We start from the raw sequence: 15,800 nt of genomic DNA on the forward strand, positions 1-15,800 counted from the left end.
ATGTAGAGGTGTAACAGATGTAAAATGAGGAAGGAAATGCTTTAATAGCATTTATTAAATATCCAAATCATTTAAAAGCTAACATGAGGCCCCGTTGTATTTCCTCTTAACTCCTCATGATGGTTTGCTTCGTTGTTAGTGAATGAGTTGCTTTTTGCAGTGAAGCTGTTTTTGCTTAGAAAGGGCTAATTTTCCCCAAAGGCTGGTTCTAACCTGCACTATCATGCAGAGATGCTGTTTGCTCTGCAGAGCAGTTATGGTAGCATTAAACCATTTGCTTTTACTTTTCTGATTAGACTATCTTTTTGACTCATTTGCACAGGTTTAGCTGGTGCAAAAGCTGCACAATCCTTTAGAAATCATGCCCTGAATATTTTGTTTTGTCATTGCAGAGAAGAAAGGCAAAGCTGGCTGTCTGCAGTCCAAGAGGCCAGATGAGGGGGCCTGCGTGGCGGTGAAGATCGAGCACTCCAGACGTAAGCAGCGTGATCTTCACTCATCTTGAAGCTCTTTCTCTTTCATGCAGCTTTTTAAAAATTATTTCATGGTCAATGAGAGGTCTAAGGGGTATTTATAGACATCTTGTGGAAGAGATGTTTTCTCTTGTTGTGGTTTCCTGCCTATCTCTGTTCTCGCTGTTGTTGACTCAGAGTCCATTTTTTGATCCTCTTCTTGTTACATGTGGGAGGCAGCGCTGCTACAGGCCAAATTAAGATGCAAAGCTTTGTTACTTGACAGTCACCTCCTCTGATGCACAGCGGGAGGGCGGTGTGTTTTTGAGATCAGTATTAAGCTGAGAGTTGAAAGTCTCAAATCTTCTGCAGTCTTGTGCTGCAGTAACAGGACATGAAGACTGGCTGGTTTGCAGAGGGCTGATGCTGTGAAGCATCACTTCTTCCTGCAGCTCACTGCTCTGCAGGCAGGGCTGTGACAGGAAGGTCTCCAGCTCTATTTTTATACCAACTAGTTTCTCTGTGTCTCTGTGATGAATGGGTGCCGTCCTGCAGCCCCCCTAGGTTCTGGTATCTTTTTTCACTCTTTCTCATTTCCCCTCCTTCAGGTGCACAATCTCATTCTGACCTAAAATCCCTCAGTCCGTTCGCCTTTTTTCATCTTGCTTTTTATCTGCCTGTCTCCTTATTTCTCATCAGTGTCATCATGCCCTCTCTCCTCCTTCCCTCCTTTACCTGACTGTCTAAAGCAGAGGTTCTCAACTGGTGGGCTGGGACCAAAAATGGGTCACTGAGCTGTTTTCAGGGGATCTTGGAGAAATGTGTGGAAAAAAAGTGCTACTGATGACATATTCTTTATAAAACAAGTCTGTTGAGTATTTATCTGGTAACAGCGTGAACACTTACATGTTTGAATCTTGATGAACCCTGCAGAAGTTTCACTGAAACGCTCTTTATGTCTTGCAATAATGATCCATTAACCCCCTGTTTAGACAATGCATTAACATGGATTCACATCCATTTTGGTATTTTGGATACCAAGTGGAATTAACGCTTTGTGTGGCTGCACCCACAGGTGTCAGACCAGCTGCATACAGGTGGGAGAAATCCCAGCAACTATTGAAAATCACTCATTTGACCCCCTAAACATAACTGCATCACAATCTCAGTAGGTTTGTCCATCCTGGGTAATTTTCAGAGCGCTTTTAGTCAAATCTGATCTTCTTTAGGAGTAGAATAATTTAATCAGCAACTGTTTCCAGGGACTTGAGCACCCTGGTTTCTGTTTGTTCATGCATATGTTTTCAGAAAGCAGGACATGCCTGCTTTCCAGTTCTGAGAAACCCTGTTTCACTTCCAGGAGAACTCTGAAAGAAAACCAGATACTCTTACATGCCAGCTACCTGCACAGGTGGATTAAACAGTTCATCTCAGTTTACACATTAAATATTGTGGATGTGTGGAGGAGGGTCTGCTTCTGCTCAGAGAGAGTGATGCTCAGGCTGCAGTGGATCCGCCTGTCAGAGCTGATGGTGGTGTTGTTTCATATTTAGATGATCGGTGAACTGGACAGTTTATGTTTCAGTACTTTTTAAAGGATGCCGGTGCAAAAATGGTGGCTGAAGTGATACTTTTACAGAAAATAAGCGTTCTAAATTTAGCACTGCTTAATAAAATCCATCTCAGTATCATAAAGGATTGAGAAATAAGATGTCAACAGGACATTCAAGTAGTTAACTTCTTCAGACGAGTTATTTCATGACTTCCCTTTGGAGTGACGGGATGTCACATCTTCCTTTCCATCCAGAGGAAGGCAGCATTGTTCTCCCTCCTAGTCTTTAATGCTACCAAGGACACATGAGAGTTCTCACTGCCACAGCCAGTGTGGGTGAAGGCCTCCTAGACCAGGGGTTTGCAACACTGGGGTAAGGACCCCATTGGAGGTTGTGAGACTCTGAGAGGGGGTCTCCAGATGCCTTAAAAAACTACTAACATTTTTTTAAATTACACTGTTGCCACTGTACACCAATTTTGCCAAATTTTAACCCATTTTCATTACATTTTCCTACCAACTTTACAAACTATAATGCATTTTTGCAACTTAAAACCCATTTTTTGTCCATTTTAAACCCTTTCCCCTTTTTTCTGCCTGTTTTTGCCACTTCTAAACCAAATCCTGCAACTTTCTGCCTATTTTGGCTCTTTTGACACATTATTGCCTCTATTAACTCCTTTTACCACTTTTTTTTAAAGGTTTATTTTTGGCTTTTTTGTGCCTTTATTTGATAGAGGAAGATAGTGGATAGAATCGGAAACAAGGACAAGAGTGGGGGCGAGACATGCTGTGAAGGGCCTCAGGCCGGATTTGAACCCGGGCCGTCCGCGTACATGGGGCGCGCCTTGACCACTTGGCCACCTGCGCCCCCTTTTACAACTTTATAAGCCACATTTTACAATTTGATAAGCCCATTTTTGCCAGTTTCTGACTATTTCTGCCTCAGCTAACCGTTTTTTGCCCATTTCACTAAATTTGCACCTACTTTTGCCACTTTAATGCCATTTCAGCCCATTTTTAATCCCCTTTTACCACTTAAGATACCCATTTTTGCCACTTTCATCTCATTTTTGGCATTTCTAACTCATTTCTCTTACTTTTAAAATCCAATTTCACCACCTTTTCCTGCATTTTTTGACGTTATTAACCAATTTTAGCTATTTTTAACATATTTTAATTCTGTTTTTAAGAAAAAGCTTTACGTTTTAACTGCACAAATGAATTAAAATAGTTTCTTTGATAAGAGTGGTTATTATTCAGGTTAAATATAAAATAACACAGCTTAACTTTAAAATGGACCATGGTTTTGCTGGCCCCCAGTTTGGCTGGGCCCCAGAAAGCTCTCCCATTTTCCCCCATAATGGGCGGCCCTGTCTGTATGGCTATTCTTGGATGTGCATGGGTGTGTCCAGCCACCTTAAGGAACAGTGGGGCTCCCCGGTCTCTGGCACCTTTATTTTGAGGGTGGCTTCTGAAAAGGTTGAGAACCCCTGTCCTAGACCACCTCTGTAAGGGTGCATTCACACCTAGCATTAAGGCTAACTAGCTTTAGTCTGCTCACCCAGACGGGATGCTAAATTAAAGATTAAACAGGGTCATAGGTTGGACATTTTTGGTTTGAAACCCAAACCCTTTTCCTTTTCATGCACCATTTTTGGTGAGTGGTAGTAATCGAGGAGGGAGTGGGTCCTAGACTGGTCTAAACCCTGCAGGATAAGGCCTCCATCTCTCCAGTCCATCTTGTCTCTCTTTCGCCTCCTCACACTCCACTTTATGTTTGTTTATAAACCCCCACCGAGCATTTTTACCTCCCTCCTCCTGGTTCAGAGCAGACTGGGGTTATAATCTCACGCTGGCCCTTGGATTAGGGGATGAGGGAGAGTTAATCTGAAGAAAGTCTGGGTACTTTAACCGAAACAGCTTATCCCACATGCCTGGTGGTTCTCTGTCACACTGTCGCACACACACACGCTGTGTGTGCCAATTTGATGGACACAATGAGCGCTTCCTGTCCCAGACATAACCGAGAGTACTCTCTCTAATCTCCCTGAGTGATGTAGGGCAGCAGAAATGGGTAGAAATTGGGTTTATGTTTGTGTGTCAGATTATGTGTTGTAACTGCGTCAGAAAGGTGGGAAGCAGCTGTTGTTGTCACGTCTCTGCTTTTTTGACTGCGTCAGCGGTGCATTTGCATTTCAGGACTGTGCAGAAATCCATTTCATGCATTTGAAAGCTCATGTATAGAACAGTCTGAACATATTTTGGGTTGGATTGACGTCATCAAAGAAGAGTTTAACTCTGCTGGAGAGGCTCGATGTCTGCCCTGTGTGCCAACGTTTAGTAGAGATCCTGAGACAGAGAGATTATTGCTGCTTCAGCAGAGCAGCAGGAAGGAAGATTTATTTATAAAAAGATGTCTGAAAGCTGGGAAGTTCTCTCTCTGCTCATTAAAACTGACATTTAAATACAGACTATCTGACAGATAAAAGGGGGAGGGGACTCTCACTCTCAGGGTTCATGTGTCAGATTAAGGTCTAGGAAGTTCTTCTGTGACCTTTGACCTTTAGTAGACACTAACAGGAGTGCAGGTCAGCACACAGCACCAGTTCTGCATCTGCAGCAGTGCTGTTATTACCTCCTAAAATGGACCAAAATGAGGATCATTTTGTCCTGATTATACCTTCTCAAAATGAGTTATGAAGCCAAAATATCACAGCGGCATGAATGTGCCTGTGACTCATTCTAGAGTGTGAATCTGGTGTGAATGAGTCAGAGTGATCTGCAGTGTCAACAGCATGTCAGTCACCTGTTGTACTGCTGTCTATCTCTGTCTGCTACATACAGATGATGTTTGGTGTCTGCTGGTTGTTGTGCTTCTGCAGTCATTCCAAAGAGAGTCAAACACCGTACAGTATGATAGTGATTCTTAGGATAACAGTCAGTGTTTATTTTGGCAACTGTTGTTAACCCCCAAAATAAAAGTGCCAGTGACCGGTGACCCCCACTCTACCTGAAGGTGACTGAACACAGTCATGCACATTCAGGAATAGTCATGTCCAGACAAGGCCGCCCATTAGGGGGGTAAATGGGAGAGCTTTCTGGTGCCCAGCCAAACTGGGGGCCAGCAAAACCATGGTCTGTTACACTGATCATCAACTGGCGGCCCGGGGGCTATATCAGGCCTCCCAAAGCTTCCTGTCTGGCCCCTGACAGATCATTAAATTCAGAAAAGGAGGAGAAGAAGATGTTGTTGTATTAAGAATATCCTTTAAATGTCTGCAGCTGTTAAATCCATCCCACAAACAATTAATATTGAAAGAGTTTTCGACTTAACATTTGATTTGTTTTACAGAAATTTACTGTCATAATTAGTAGGTATTTAAAATTAGGGTTAAGGTTGGCAGATGTGCTGCGAAAATGACCAGATAAAGTGGTGAAAAGAGGTTAAAATGCATTGAAAATTGGTTAAAGAGGGAAAAGGGGATAAAAAGTATTATGAATTGGTTAGAAATGACAAAAATAGTTTTAAAAAAAAAGTAATAAACATGGGTTTAAAATGGGAAAAAAATGATAAAAAATTGCAAAAAAAATGATAAAATAGTGGCACAAAGGGGATAAAACATGCAGGAAAAGTTGTTTAAATGGGTAAAAGTGGCAAAAATTGGGTTAAAGAGGCAAAAGGGGTTAAAATGAGTTAGTAGTGGTGCTAAATCACAATTGTTAAGGGCCCATTCTTTGGGATTTTCAGGGGCCCGGCCAAATCTGTTGTCCAGTGGCAAAAAAGGGGAATAAATCGTGGTAAAAAGGGTTTAAAATGTGGTTGTAATGGCTTAAAATTGGCAAAAAATGGGTTGAAATGTGGTGAAATGGGATGAAAAATATAAAAACCCTGGCAAAAAGGGCTAACTGAGAAAGAAAAAATAGGCAGAAATTGGTTAAACTAGCAAAAATAGGCATATCAAATAGTGAACTGTTGTTAAAATGGGATAATCTAGGTGTAAAAAGTGGTTAAAAGGGGTTAATAGTGGCAATAATGGGTCAACAGAGGCAACATTAAGGCTAAGTGGCAAGAATTGGTTTAGAAGTGGCAAAAACAGGCAGAAAAAAGTCGTGGAAAAATTTTAACACTGACATAAAGAGTAAAAATGTGAGGGGTAAAAAAAATGAAAAAATTGGTGTAAAGTGGCAACAGTGTAAGTTAAAAAATGTATTTTTGGTTTTTTTAGGTCAACTGGAGACCCCCTCTCAGCCTAGCCCAGCTGTCATTGGGTGAGAGGTGGGATACACCCTGGACTGGTCACCAGTCAATCACAGGGCTGACATATAGAGGCAGACAACCAGACACGCTCACAATCACACCTAAGGCCAATTTAGAGTCACCAGTTAACCTAATGAGCATGTTTTTGTTGGTGGGAGGAAGCCGGAGTACACGGAGAGAACCCACGTGTGCACGGGGAGAACATGCAAACTCTGCACAGAAAGGTCCTGACCGGGAAGCGAACCAGGGACCTTCTTTCTGTGAGGCAACAGCGCTAACCCCTGTACCGCCGTGCAGCCCTGGTGTAAAGTATTTGGTCAAATTCAAAATACAACACACTGAACAAACTCTGGATTATAAATCAACACAATATCAACATTACGTCTCATCCTGCAGCATGAGCAAACAGTCATCGGGAGGTCAGTGGGTCATTGACAAGGAGATTTTGATGTAAAAAGCCACAGAATTTGTGATCAAACCACAGATTTTTTTTTTTAGCTAGTGTTAAATATTTAGCTTCATAATGTACTCACCCATGGTGGAAGCAATAAAATCATAGAATCATGTCAAAACGAGTGCAAACCAGCCCCAAAAAGGCACAGCAATCTGCTATTCCCATGCAGCATTGCACAGCACTATAGACACGCTTCCAGAGTGCAAGGTCACTCGCCTCTGATAGGAACAAAACGGCAGCGCTGAAGACTGCAGCGCAGCACTGCCAGAGTATGTGGAAATTATGGGTGAGACCAAACACTAGAAAGTTTTTTAAAAAATGAGTTACATTAACTAAAAAAAAACAGAACTGCTATTTCAGCTCTATTTTTTTCAGAGTTTATAGAAATATTTTTGTTATTGTACTGCGATTATTTGACAGTCATTCCTTAGCCTAGAGTTTTCCCAGAATGCCTTTGGACATTAGACACTTTTGCACCATTGGTGAAGTTACTCACTCAGTTAGGAGAGCAACCTTCGGGGCGTAACAGTAATATACAATGGAAGGTCCTCTAAACATGATGGAAGAGGACTTCCTGTGGTAGAAACAAGGGATCATGGCAGTGGATGAGCTTTCAATAAGAGAGCATTTCTGCAGCTACACATTAGGTCAACTTTAACATCAATTATCAGAACCAAATGAGGGCAGAAATTTAATCAGATTAGAGCCTGGCAGCATGCCGGCACATTCCCTGGATTTCTTTTTAATGCAGTTGGTGTTTGAGGTCAGAGGATGAACGTCCTATGCAGATTTCAGTTCTTTACTGCAGAGACCCTGCTTACAACAAGGCTGCAGAACACAAATCTGCACCGGGAAGCATGAGAGTGCACCTTTGGTCCCTGTTGTGCAACTTTTCAGGGGTGTTCCCCATGCTGCATTAATCATTTGCACATAAAAGTCTTTGCAGAGATCTCTGAACATTTGATTCTGATTACAGCTGTGCAGGATCCTCTGCAGTGCTGCAGGTGACTGATTTGGAAGGAATGCATCGAGAGGAATTTCTGCCAGTCAGACCGGTTTACTGTGAGAGAAAAATAATACCTGTCATTCCTTTCTATACTACTGTGCTGTTACATAAAGGCTGTCAGAGAGCATGCAGGAGTTTGACAATGTGTGCACCATGTGTACGAACATTCACACCCTAAACCTGCTCACACATGAACCACTCTAATGTGTGGACAGAGATCAAGATGACTAGAGCTATTAATGTCACATCACAGCTGTCAGTAAATGAAGACTTCCTGTGTGGGTTTAGGTGTGTCTTTTGTTTTGTGGCTGTCTGATGGCTCAAAGTTGAACTATATAATTCAGATTAGCATTAATGCTGATGAATGAACACCGAGCAGAGCAGCTCTGCTCACAGGAGAACAACAAAACATGGACCCGCTTTGGTTGCAGTTCCCTGAGGTGACTTCTGCAAAAGGTAGATCTCAGTTTAACTAACCTTTAATTGGAGCTTTGTTTCATTTCTAAGTTAACTTAAATTTTATTTCAGTTTTTGAGGAAACTCAGCTGATGCACGTTTCACATCCTTTCTCCCTAGTTAGTGCCGACTTTCTGTCCCCACTGATCTCGTTTTAACTTCTAAAATGTTTGCTCTAAAAATGAGCCTGAGGACGAGGACTTGGTGGGACGGTGTTTGAGAATGAAACATCACAGCCTCAGGGCTTCATTTAGATCTCAGTAATCACATGATGGAGCTGCTCTGTAGGGTGGTGTTTGTTAATCATTGATCAGGGGAACTGACTGATACCAAGCCTCAACAGAATGAGAAGTTCAGCGGCGGTTATATAAGTGAGCCGGTCCATCTGGTGCTGATGTTTCTGTTAAATGTTTATTACAGGAAAGATTATTAGATCCCGTCTCTTCAGGGATTCTTTAATCAGGTGTCCTGCTGCAGATTTGATTGTCTTTTTCATCTTAGAGATCAGCTGATACTGTCGTGATAAAGGAGCAAAAAAGTCATCCTTTTTCAGCCAACACAAGCTTTTACTTCTTTATCCTACAGTTTTAATTTCCTAGAGCAGGGGTCACAAACTCAATCACAGCAGGGGTCCAATTCTGAATTTGGGTCCAACCTGAGGGCCGAACAGGGTCAACATTTAACCATAGACTGTCAATCTCATTTTCACCAGCAATGAATTATGGGTGGAAAAAAGCCTCAGCACTGATGATAAATGATTTTTGAGATTTAAAAAAGGTAAAAATGGTAAGTTTAAAGGCTCAAAATCTGAGATAAAAATTCAAACTTATTACCTTGAAAGGCATTTAAAGTCAAAATCATGTTTTAAAAGGCAAATATAAAAAAAGAAAGTTAATTCATGATTTTTAAGGTCAAAACATGAAATACAAATTTGAACTCATGAGTTTTAAAAGTCAAAATATGAGATAAATTTCAAAATTATTGGTTAAAAATGTCAAAGCGTGTGAAAAAAAAATCATTGTGAGTTTCACAGGTCAAAATGTTACTTAGAATTTAAAATTGAGGATACAAAAGGCAAATTATGAGATAAAAGTCAAAGTAAGGAGCCAAAAAGATCAAAATATGAGAAAATGAAATCAAATTGTGAGTTTAAATGTCAAAAGAGTACTTTGATTTTTTAAAATTGAAGATCGAAAACGATAAAAATAAGAGCAAAAGTCAAAAATGTAAATTGAAAAGGTCAAAATAAGAAATAAAAAACCAAAACCATAACTTTGCCTGATAACTGTGAGATGTAAAATCAAGAATATGAAATGAAGACAGAAATTAATTTTCCCACATTACTGATTTTTTATCTAATAATTTTAACTTTTTCTTATTTTTATGACGGAACAAGGCTATTTTAAATCTTCAGGGTAAGGTTTTCATTTTTAAACTGGAGGAAATCTGCAGATCAGTGGGCCAGTTAGAATAAAAATATGAGATGGTCTGGTGGACCGGGTATAACTGTACCACGGTATGATTATTATTGTTTTTATTGTTTTTTTTCCAGAGTAATGAGATGTTTGAAACCATACATTTGTGTATCATTTTCTGCATTGTTTTGAAAACACAAACCCCAGTAAAAAGAAGTTTAAAAAAGAAGAAAATGGACCTCAAATTAGAAGTATTTAAATTAATGTTTTACCTGCATGTGGCCTTTGTTTCGTCCAGCTCACCTCTGACTTTATAGTTTTTAAATCTGAAATTCAGCCTGATATCCTCTCTTCAGTTTGTTTGTGCCTTCAGTGGAGCAGAGCTGCACCGTGTTTGTTTAAATGCAGAGATCAGTCACGTATTGCAAAGTTAAATCACTTGTTTATGATGAAAAATAAAAATTAGGTAAATTATTTCTACGTAGAAGAGTTAGTGCTGTTGCCTCAAAGCGGTCAGGGCCTTTCTGTTTGGAGTTTGCATGTTCTCTCTGGGTACTCCGGCTTCCTCCCGACACCAAAGACACGCTCATAGGTGACTCTAAATTGTCCGTAGGTGTGAGTGTGAGCGTGCCTGGTTGTCTGTCTCTATATTACAGCTCTGTGACTGACTGGCAACCAGTCCAGGGTGTACCCCGTCTCTCACCCTACGACAGCTGGGATAGGCTTTAGCTGTAGAAGATATACATCCAGCTGGTATTGTTAACATGCCCAGATATCCAAAATAAAATGATTGGGTGTTTCAGCCCTTAAATATATGAAATAGTCAAGCTGTTTAAAACAACAGGAAAGTTGCATGCATGAAGTGAATCCATTATTTATGATCTAATGTAAACACTAATAGAGTCTGTTTTTCTCCATGTCTTTTTGGCAGAGTGTAACTTAAACCAGACAAATAATAACTTTCTTACATTTAAGGCCAGAGAGTTTTAAAGTGACTTTTAAAGAGATTTCAGGCAGAGGTTGTGAAGCTCTCTGCTTATTTGTGCTTCTTACCTTCTTGTTCATGTAGGTTTCAACTCAAACTTCTAGTTATGGAAGTATAAAACAGGTGTTTGGATCATGGAGGTGTGTTTGTTCAGTGGGGCTCTGAGGGATATTCAGATCCTTGCAGTGCCCCTGGATCTGTAATCTTTGCAATGATACAAACACTAGGAACGAATGCCTTCACTTCTTTCCCCGTTGTTTATCTCCTGTTTGTTCTGCATGTTTCAGTCACACGCTGCAGGAATGTGAAGCTGCCCTGGTTTATATTTGTAGCTTTTAAAGTCCAAACATGCAGATCCCGTCTGCTGCAGAGCTGCTGTAAACCTCTGCATGTATGTGGCTTTTTAAAAGCCACTTAAAGAGGGAGTGTGTGTGTGTGTGTGTGTGTGAGAGAGAGAGAGAGAGTGAAGGAGGAGTCATGTAGCACGCTCTGTGAGTTTCCTCGTCGAGCTGATTCACTGAGCGGCCTGGGAAGATCTCAGAGAGGCTAAACTCGGCGCTCTTCTGGGAGACTCTCACAGCGTGGTCTCTTCTGAGGAAACACTCTACCACTGTTTCCCATCTGTGGAGCGCCGGGTGAGTCGATCACTGGGATTTCTAACATGATAGAACATTAGACTTCATCCCTCTGTAACGCTGAGCTGGCTTGTCTCACCTCTTGTTAAACTACCTGTTTAATCTTTGATTTTTGCTGACTTTTAACAGACGAGTCATTGGATATGACTAGAACCTGCTGGCATGCTCTTGTGTCGACCTCTTTATCTGCTGATGCAATGTTTACCCTCTCAGAGCGGATGAATCTGTGATAAAATAACTCGCCCTCTCCTGTAAACAAGCTCGAACCTCTGCACTTCATGTTTTCTGCCCTTTTGTACTTCAGGTTTCAGGCTGATGCTGTTAACTCTTTCACATCCTTACTATCCCTCCTCTCTAAATGATTTCTGACATTGCTGTAGCCGTGCAGGAGTGTAAAAAGTCACCCATAAGCCAGCCAATTAATGAAGAAGAAGCAGAATGAGTAAAAATCCCTCTCAGTCATTCTTTTTGATATGAATACGCTGCCTTTGGGGCGACAGCGACAGATCATAAAGAGTTTCGAAGCAGAAACTCCTCCTGCTGTCCCGAGCTTCTCTCAGGGTGGAGTCGCATTGCCTCACTCAGACAGGTGTGTCCTTTGTTTTCAGCTCACATTTAGCCTGCGGGGTTTGGAAGGAGAGGAGCAGTGACACGAGGGACATGTAAAAAGACGAGTCAGGCAGGCCTGCTGTCACTGAGGTATATTAAACGTCATGTTAGAGACATCTAGAACCTTCTCTAAATAAAGTCTGACTGAAAGGCTGACTGGAAACAGAAGGACTTTTATCTACGTCTGCTCTTACTGCCCAGAAAAACCACTCTGACTTTGCAGCTCAATGGTTTCAAGGTGTTTTTAGATACTTTGTTAAAAGCATCTTCGAGCCTTTCTTTAACCCTGTGAATGGCGAGCTTCTATAACTTATCCTCAGCTGTCTGTGGGAGACCACCAGACTTACAGGGATGGTTGGTGGTTTTTGAAGTGGGCTTGTTTTATGAGGCTTTTGTCCATAGTTATTCTCTCACACACTTAAAGATTTTAATACTGTGGTCAACTGTGGCTATTTTTTAGCTGCCCACTATACACATGCTGACCGTTACCCCAGCAGGGACTGTAACGTGGGAATGTGTGCCCATTCATTCTGTAGAGCAGTGTTACTGAGCCCTGCTCAACCTAAGAGCCAAACTGTTGAAAAATACCATAATAGCCTCAATCTAAGTGGTGAAAAGTGGCGAGAATGGGTTAAAGTGGCAATAAAAGTAAGTTAAAGTGGTAAAATGGTCCAAAAACGACAGAGAAGTGGCAAAAAATGGGTGAAAGTTGGCAAAAATGGTGAGAAAATGTGGCAAAATTGATTAAATGATGAGTAACAGGTGGTAAAAATGGTCAAAAATTGTAAAATGTGGCAAAAAAAAATGAGTAAAGAAGAAAGCAGGATTAAAGAGGCAAAAAATGTTGGAAAATGGCAAAAATATGGAGACATAGAGTCAGAAATGATTAAAAAATGAGTTACAGGTGGTAAAATTGGCCAATAAAGGGTAAAAATGTGGCCAAAATGATAAACTTAAATGAGAAAAAGTGGTAAAAATGGAAAAAGGCATCTTAAATATGCAAGAAGGGGCAAAAAAAATGGCAAAAAAATTGGAAAATTTGAAAATAGGAAAAAGTGGGATAAAAGAGGCAAAAATGGCAAAAAATGATGACAAAAAATGGGTTAGAGGTGGCAAAACTGGTCAAAAAAGTGTAAAAGTTTAGCAAAAAACAAGTGAAAATAGACTTAAATAGACAAAAAGTGGCAAAACTGGCAAAAACTGGCAAAAAAAGTGGCAAAATTGATTAAAAAATAAGTTACAGGTGGTAAAACTGGCCAAAAAAAGGTAAAAATGTGGCAAAAAAGTGAGTGAAAAGAGACTAAAATGGGCGAAAATGGGAAAAAGTGGCATTCAATGGAAAAAGGCAGCTTAAATGGGTGATAAGGGCCAAAAAAGTGGGAAAAAATAGCAAAAAGCAGGACAAATGAGGAAAAACTGGCAAAAAGGGACAAAAGAAGTGGAAAACTTGGACTTAAAAAGCTGTAATAATAGATTAAAAGTGGCAATAAAGGAGGAAAAATTGCAAATGAGGGCAATGGAAATATAGAAACAAAAAAATAAAGGTTGACAGTTGAAGCTAACTGTACAAGAGTAGGGAACAAACTGATTAATGGGTCATTTCTGAGGTGAAAGTTGACCCTCTGAAGAGAACAGATTTAAAAACTGTGGTCAACTGTGGCTATTTGTTAGCTGCCTGCTTTAGACGTGCCAGACCGTTACCCCAACAGGTACTGTAACGTGGGAATGTGTGCCCATTCTCTCTGTAGAGCAGTGTTACTGGGCCCTGCTCAACCAAAGAGCCAAACTGTTGAACAATACCATAATAGCCTCAATCTATGTCAGGGCTACCAACCCAGTAAGCAGCTGGTCATTTTAAATTATTCATCTAATACAGATCAATTCTTTTCTGACGTCCATCCAACATTATACTTCACGTTTGTTATCATCACCATGGTTGTGTTTGTTGGTTCCTTCTTCGGTCGGCTAGCTTCCTGATTGACAGCATTCCAGCCCTGATGCCTCTTCCACATAAATCATCACGTTATCATACAAGCTTTGGCTAACAGGAATCTGACTCAGAGTCAGCACCGCTGAGAACAACAGAGAACATAAATGCAACTTTGCCAGCTTGTTTAAGTTCAGTCGGACACCTCCAGCCCAGGCTCTGAGCTCGCCGCTCCCCACAGATTTGAATGATCAGATGTTTGTCAGGTGATCGGATTAGTGATGCATGTCAAGACTGAAATCATCTTCTCCACTTTACAGATATCACTCCATTTGTTTTGGCCAGATTCAGTCTGTGCTTGTGCTCATACATGAGCATCTGTTCCACAAAAGCAGACCTCTGATCGCTGCCAGGGCCAAGGCAGTGTAACATGCTTTCTACAGCTGAGAGGTAGAATGGGTAACAGCTGCATTGTTTTTGACAGATTTAACCACAGTGGAGAAATATCACTGATTTAGAATGTCCGATCAAAACTAAATTACATTTTAGTCATCTTGACAAAAACTAAACTTAGTTTTTCTCGGTTTTAGTCATCACGGATCTATTTTTGTTAGTCTTAGTCTAGTTTTTGTCATGGAAAAAAAAGATTGTCCATAAATAGTTTTAGTCATAGTTTAGGTTGACGAAATTATCAGCATATATCAGGTGGCCTAGGTGCTGCAAATGTACCATGCTGGGTCCAGCAGGGGGCAGAGTGGTATTTTTATCATTCATGCACACGTCCATGTCATCTGTTGTGTCTAAATACTAAAATCTGACTCTAGATAACCCTCACTGTACCAGGCCAGCAGAGTTAGCCTCATAACGACTGAGTCAGTGCAGGACAGGAGCTTTAAAAGTCAATAGTCATGATTCTCACAAGAGCATGAGTGGACAGAATCGTAGTTTCATCAGCATGTATTTGAGTCATCAGGAGCTGATGGTTTACTCTCAAACTATTTCAGACACAAGCTGGGATGATTCACTATTTCAGGACATGGTTTGTTTTTTTGTTGCAGTATAAAGATATCTGTGTCTGTGTGAGACATTCCTGCAGCCTCTGTGCCGGTCTGTGGTGAACCCGCTCCGCTGCTGCTGAGTCGTGGCAGAGCTGTGGGGTTGTAGAAGAGGATGGATGGCATGTCTTAAATGGAGTACTACCATCCCAACATTGACCACACGGTATACATAACACTCTAGGACTGTCACGGTACCAGAATACGATACAGTACTAGTAAAAATCACGTGTGAAATAGAGCTGCAACAGCAGTTAGGATATTAAATTTCATCTTGAATCTTTGAATCCTAAAGATTTTTGCTGCTTTTCAAAGCATCATTTTGTTCCAGTCCTTCTGATTTATCTTGGTACTGTCGACCTTTGTTGGAATATTTCTTCTTTCCCCCTCGCTTTGCAGTTTTTTTATTTATTGAGAGCGAGTCCGGTGCCTTCAGGCTCAGTCCACTCAGTAGTACGATAAATTTTGCATCTTCAGAAAGAGAAAGCGCTGCTTGTGATAGCTGCAGGCTCCCCATCCTCCAATGAGAACAGAGTTAAAGGTCTCCTCTCAGTTTGAGTCATCAGTTTCTCACTTCAGGGCTGCTACAGTGTTTCAGCAGTGTTTCAGGGTGTTCTGTAGAGGAGATCATGTAGGTAAAGTGGAATTAATGCCACACTATCATCAGTGGGATTAAAGATGTGTAATGTTGTAATATTTACCTGGATGAGTGCACAGCCAGAAACCCAGACAGACAGCAGGGCTCCTCCACCGTCACTCACATGAGGAGGAGAGTCAGAGTGCTGCTGCTGGGTGGCACTTTGCTTCTACTAAATTACTATACACAGCAGTCTGACACTCATGCCAAGCCAGATTTAATGAGAAGATGCCAGAAAGGGCGTGTTACCCAGAGCAGCAGCAGTTCCTGCCCACTGTCTATCTCTGCTTCTGGGAAAGGAAGTCGAGTTTTTCCTTTATTTACTGTAACAGAACTGGATGTGTTTCGGAGTCAAA

The 15,800-nt window shown here is 41.0% G+C and overlaps 1 protein-coding gene across 7 annotated transcripts in view; it reads left to right on the forward strand.

Annotated features, from left to right (window-relative positions):
* Nucleotides 1-15,800, forward strand: part of fgd4a (FYVE, RhoGEF and PH domain containing 4a) — a 139,853-nt gene that overhangs the window by 83,790 nt on the left and 40,263 nt on the right. For 5 of the 7 annotated variants that reach the window (XM_041795388.1, XM_041795391.1, XM_041795389.1 and 2 more), the window contains exon 2: nt 393-476. In XM_041795388.1, coding sequence (XP_041651322.1) covers nt 393-476 — 84 coding nt within the window. Of the gene's footprint in view, nt 1-392; nt 477-6,981; nt 8,182-10,296; nt 11,217-15,800 lie in introns of those variants that run through there. The other 2 variants (XM_041795392.1, XM_041795393.1) reach the window with 2 other exon arrangements.

Source organism: Cheilinus undulatus, linkage group 9, assembly GCF_018320785.1.
Source record: "Cheilinus undulatus linkage group 9, ASM1832078v1, whole genome shotgun sequence".
Taxonomy (NCBI): domain Eukaryota; kingdom Metazoa; phylum Chordata; class Actinopteri; order Labriformes; family Labridae; genus Cheilinus; species Cheilinus undulatus.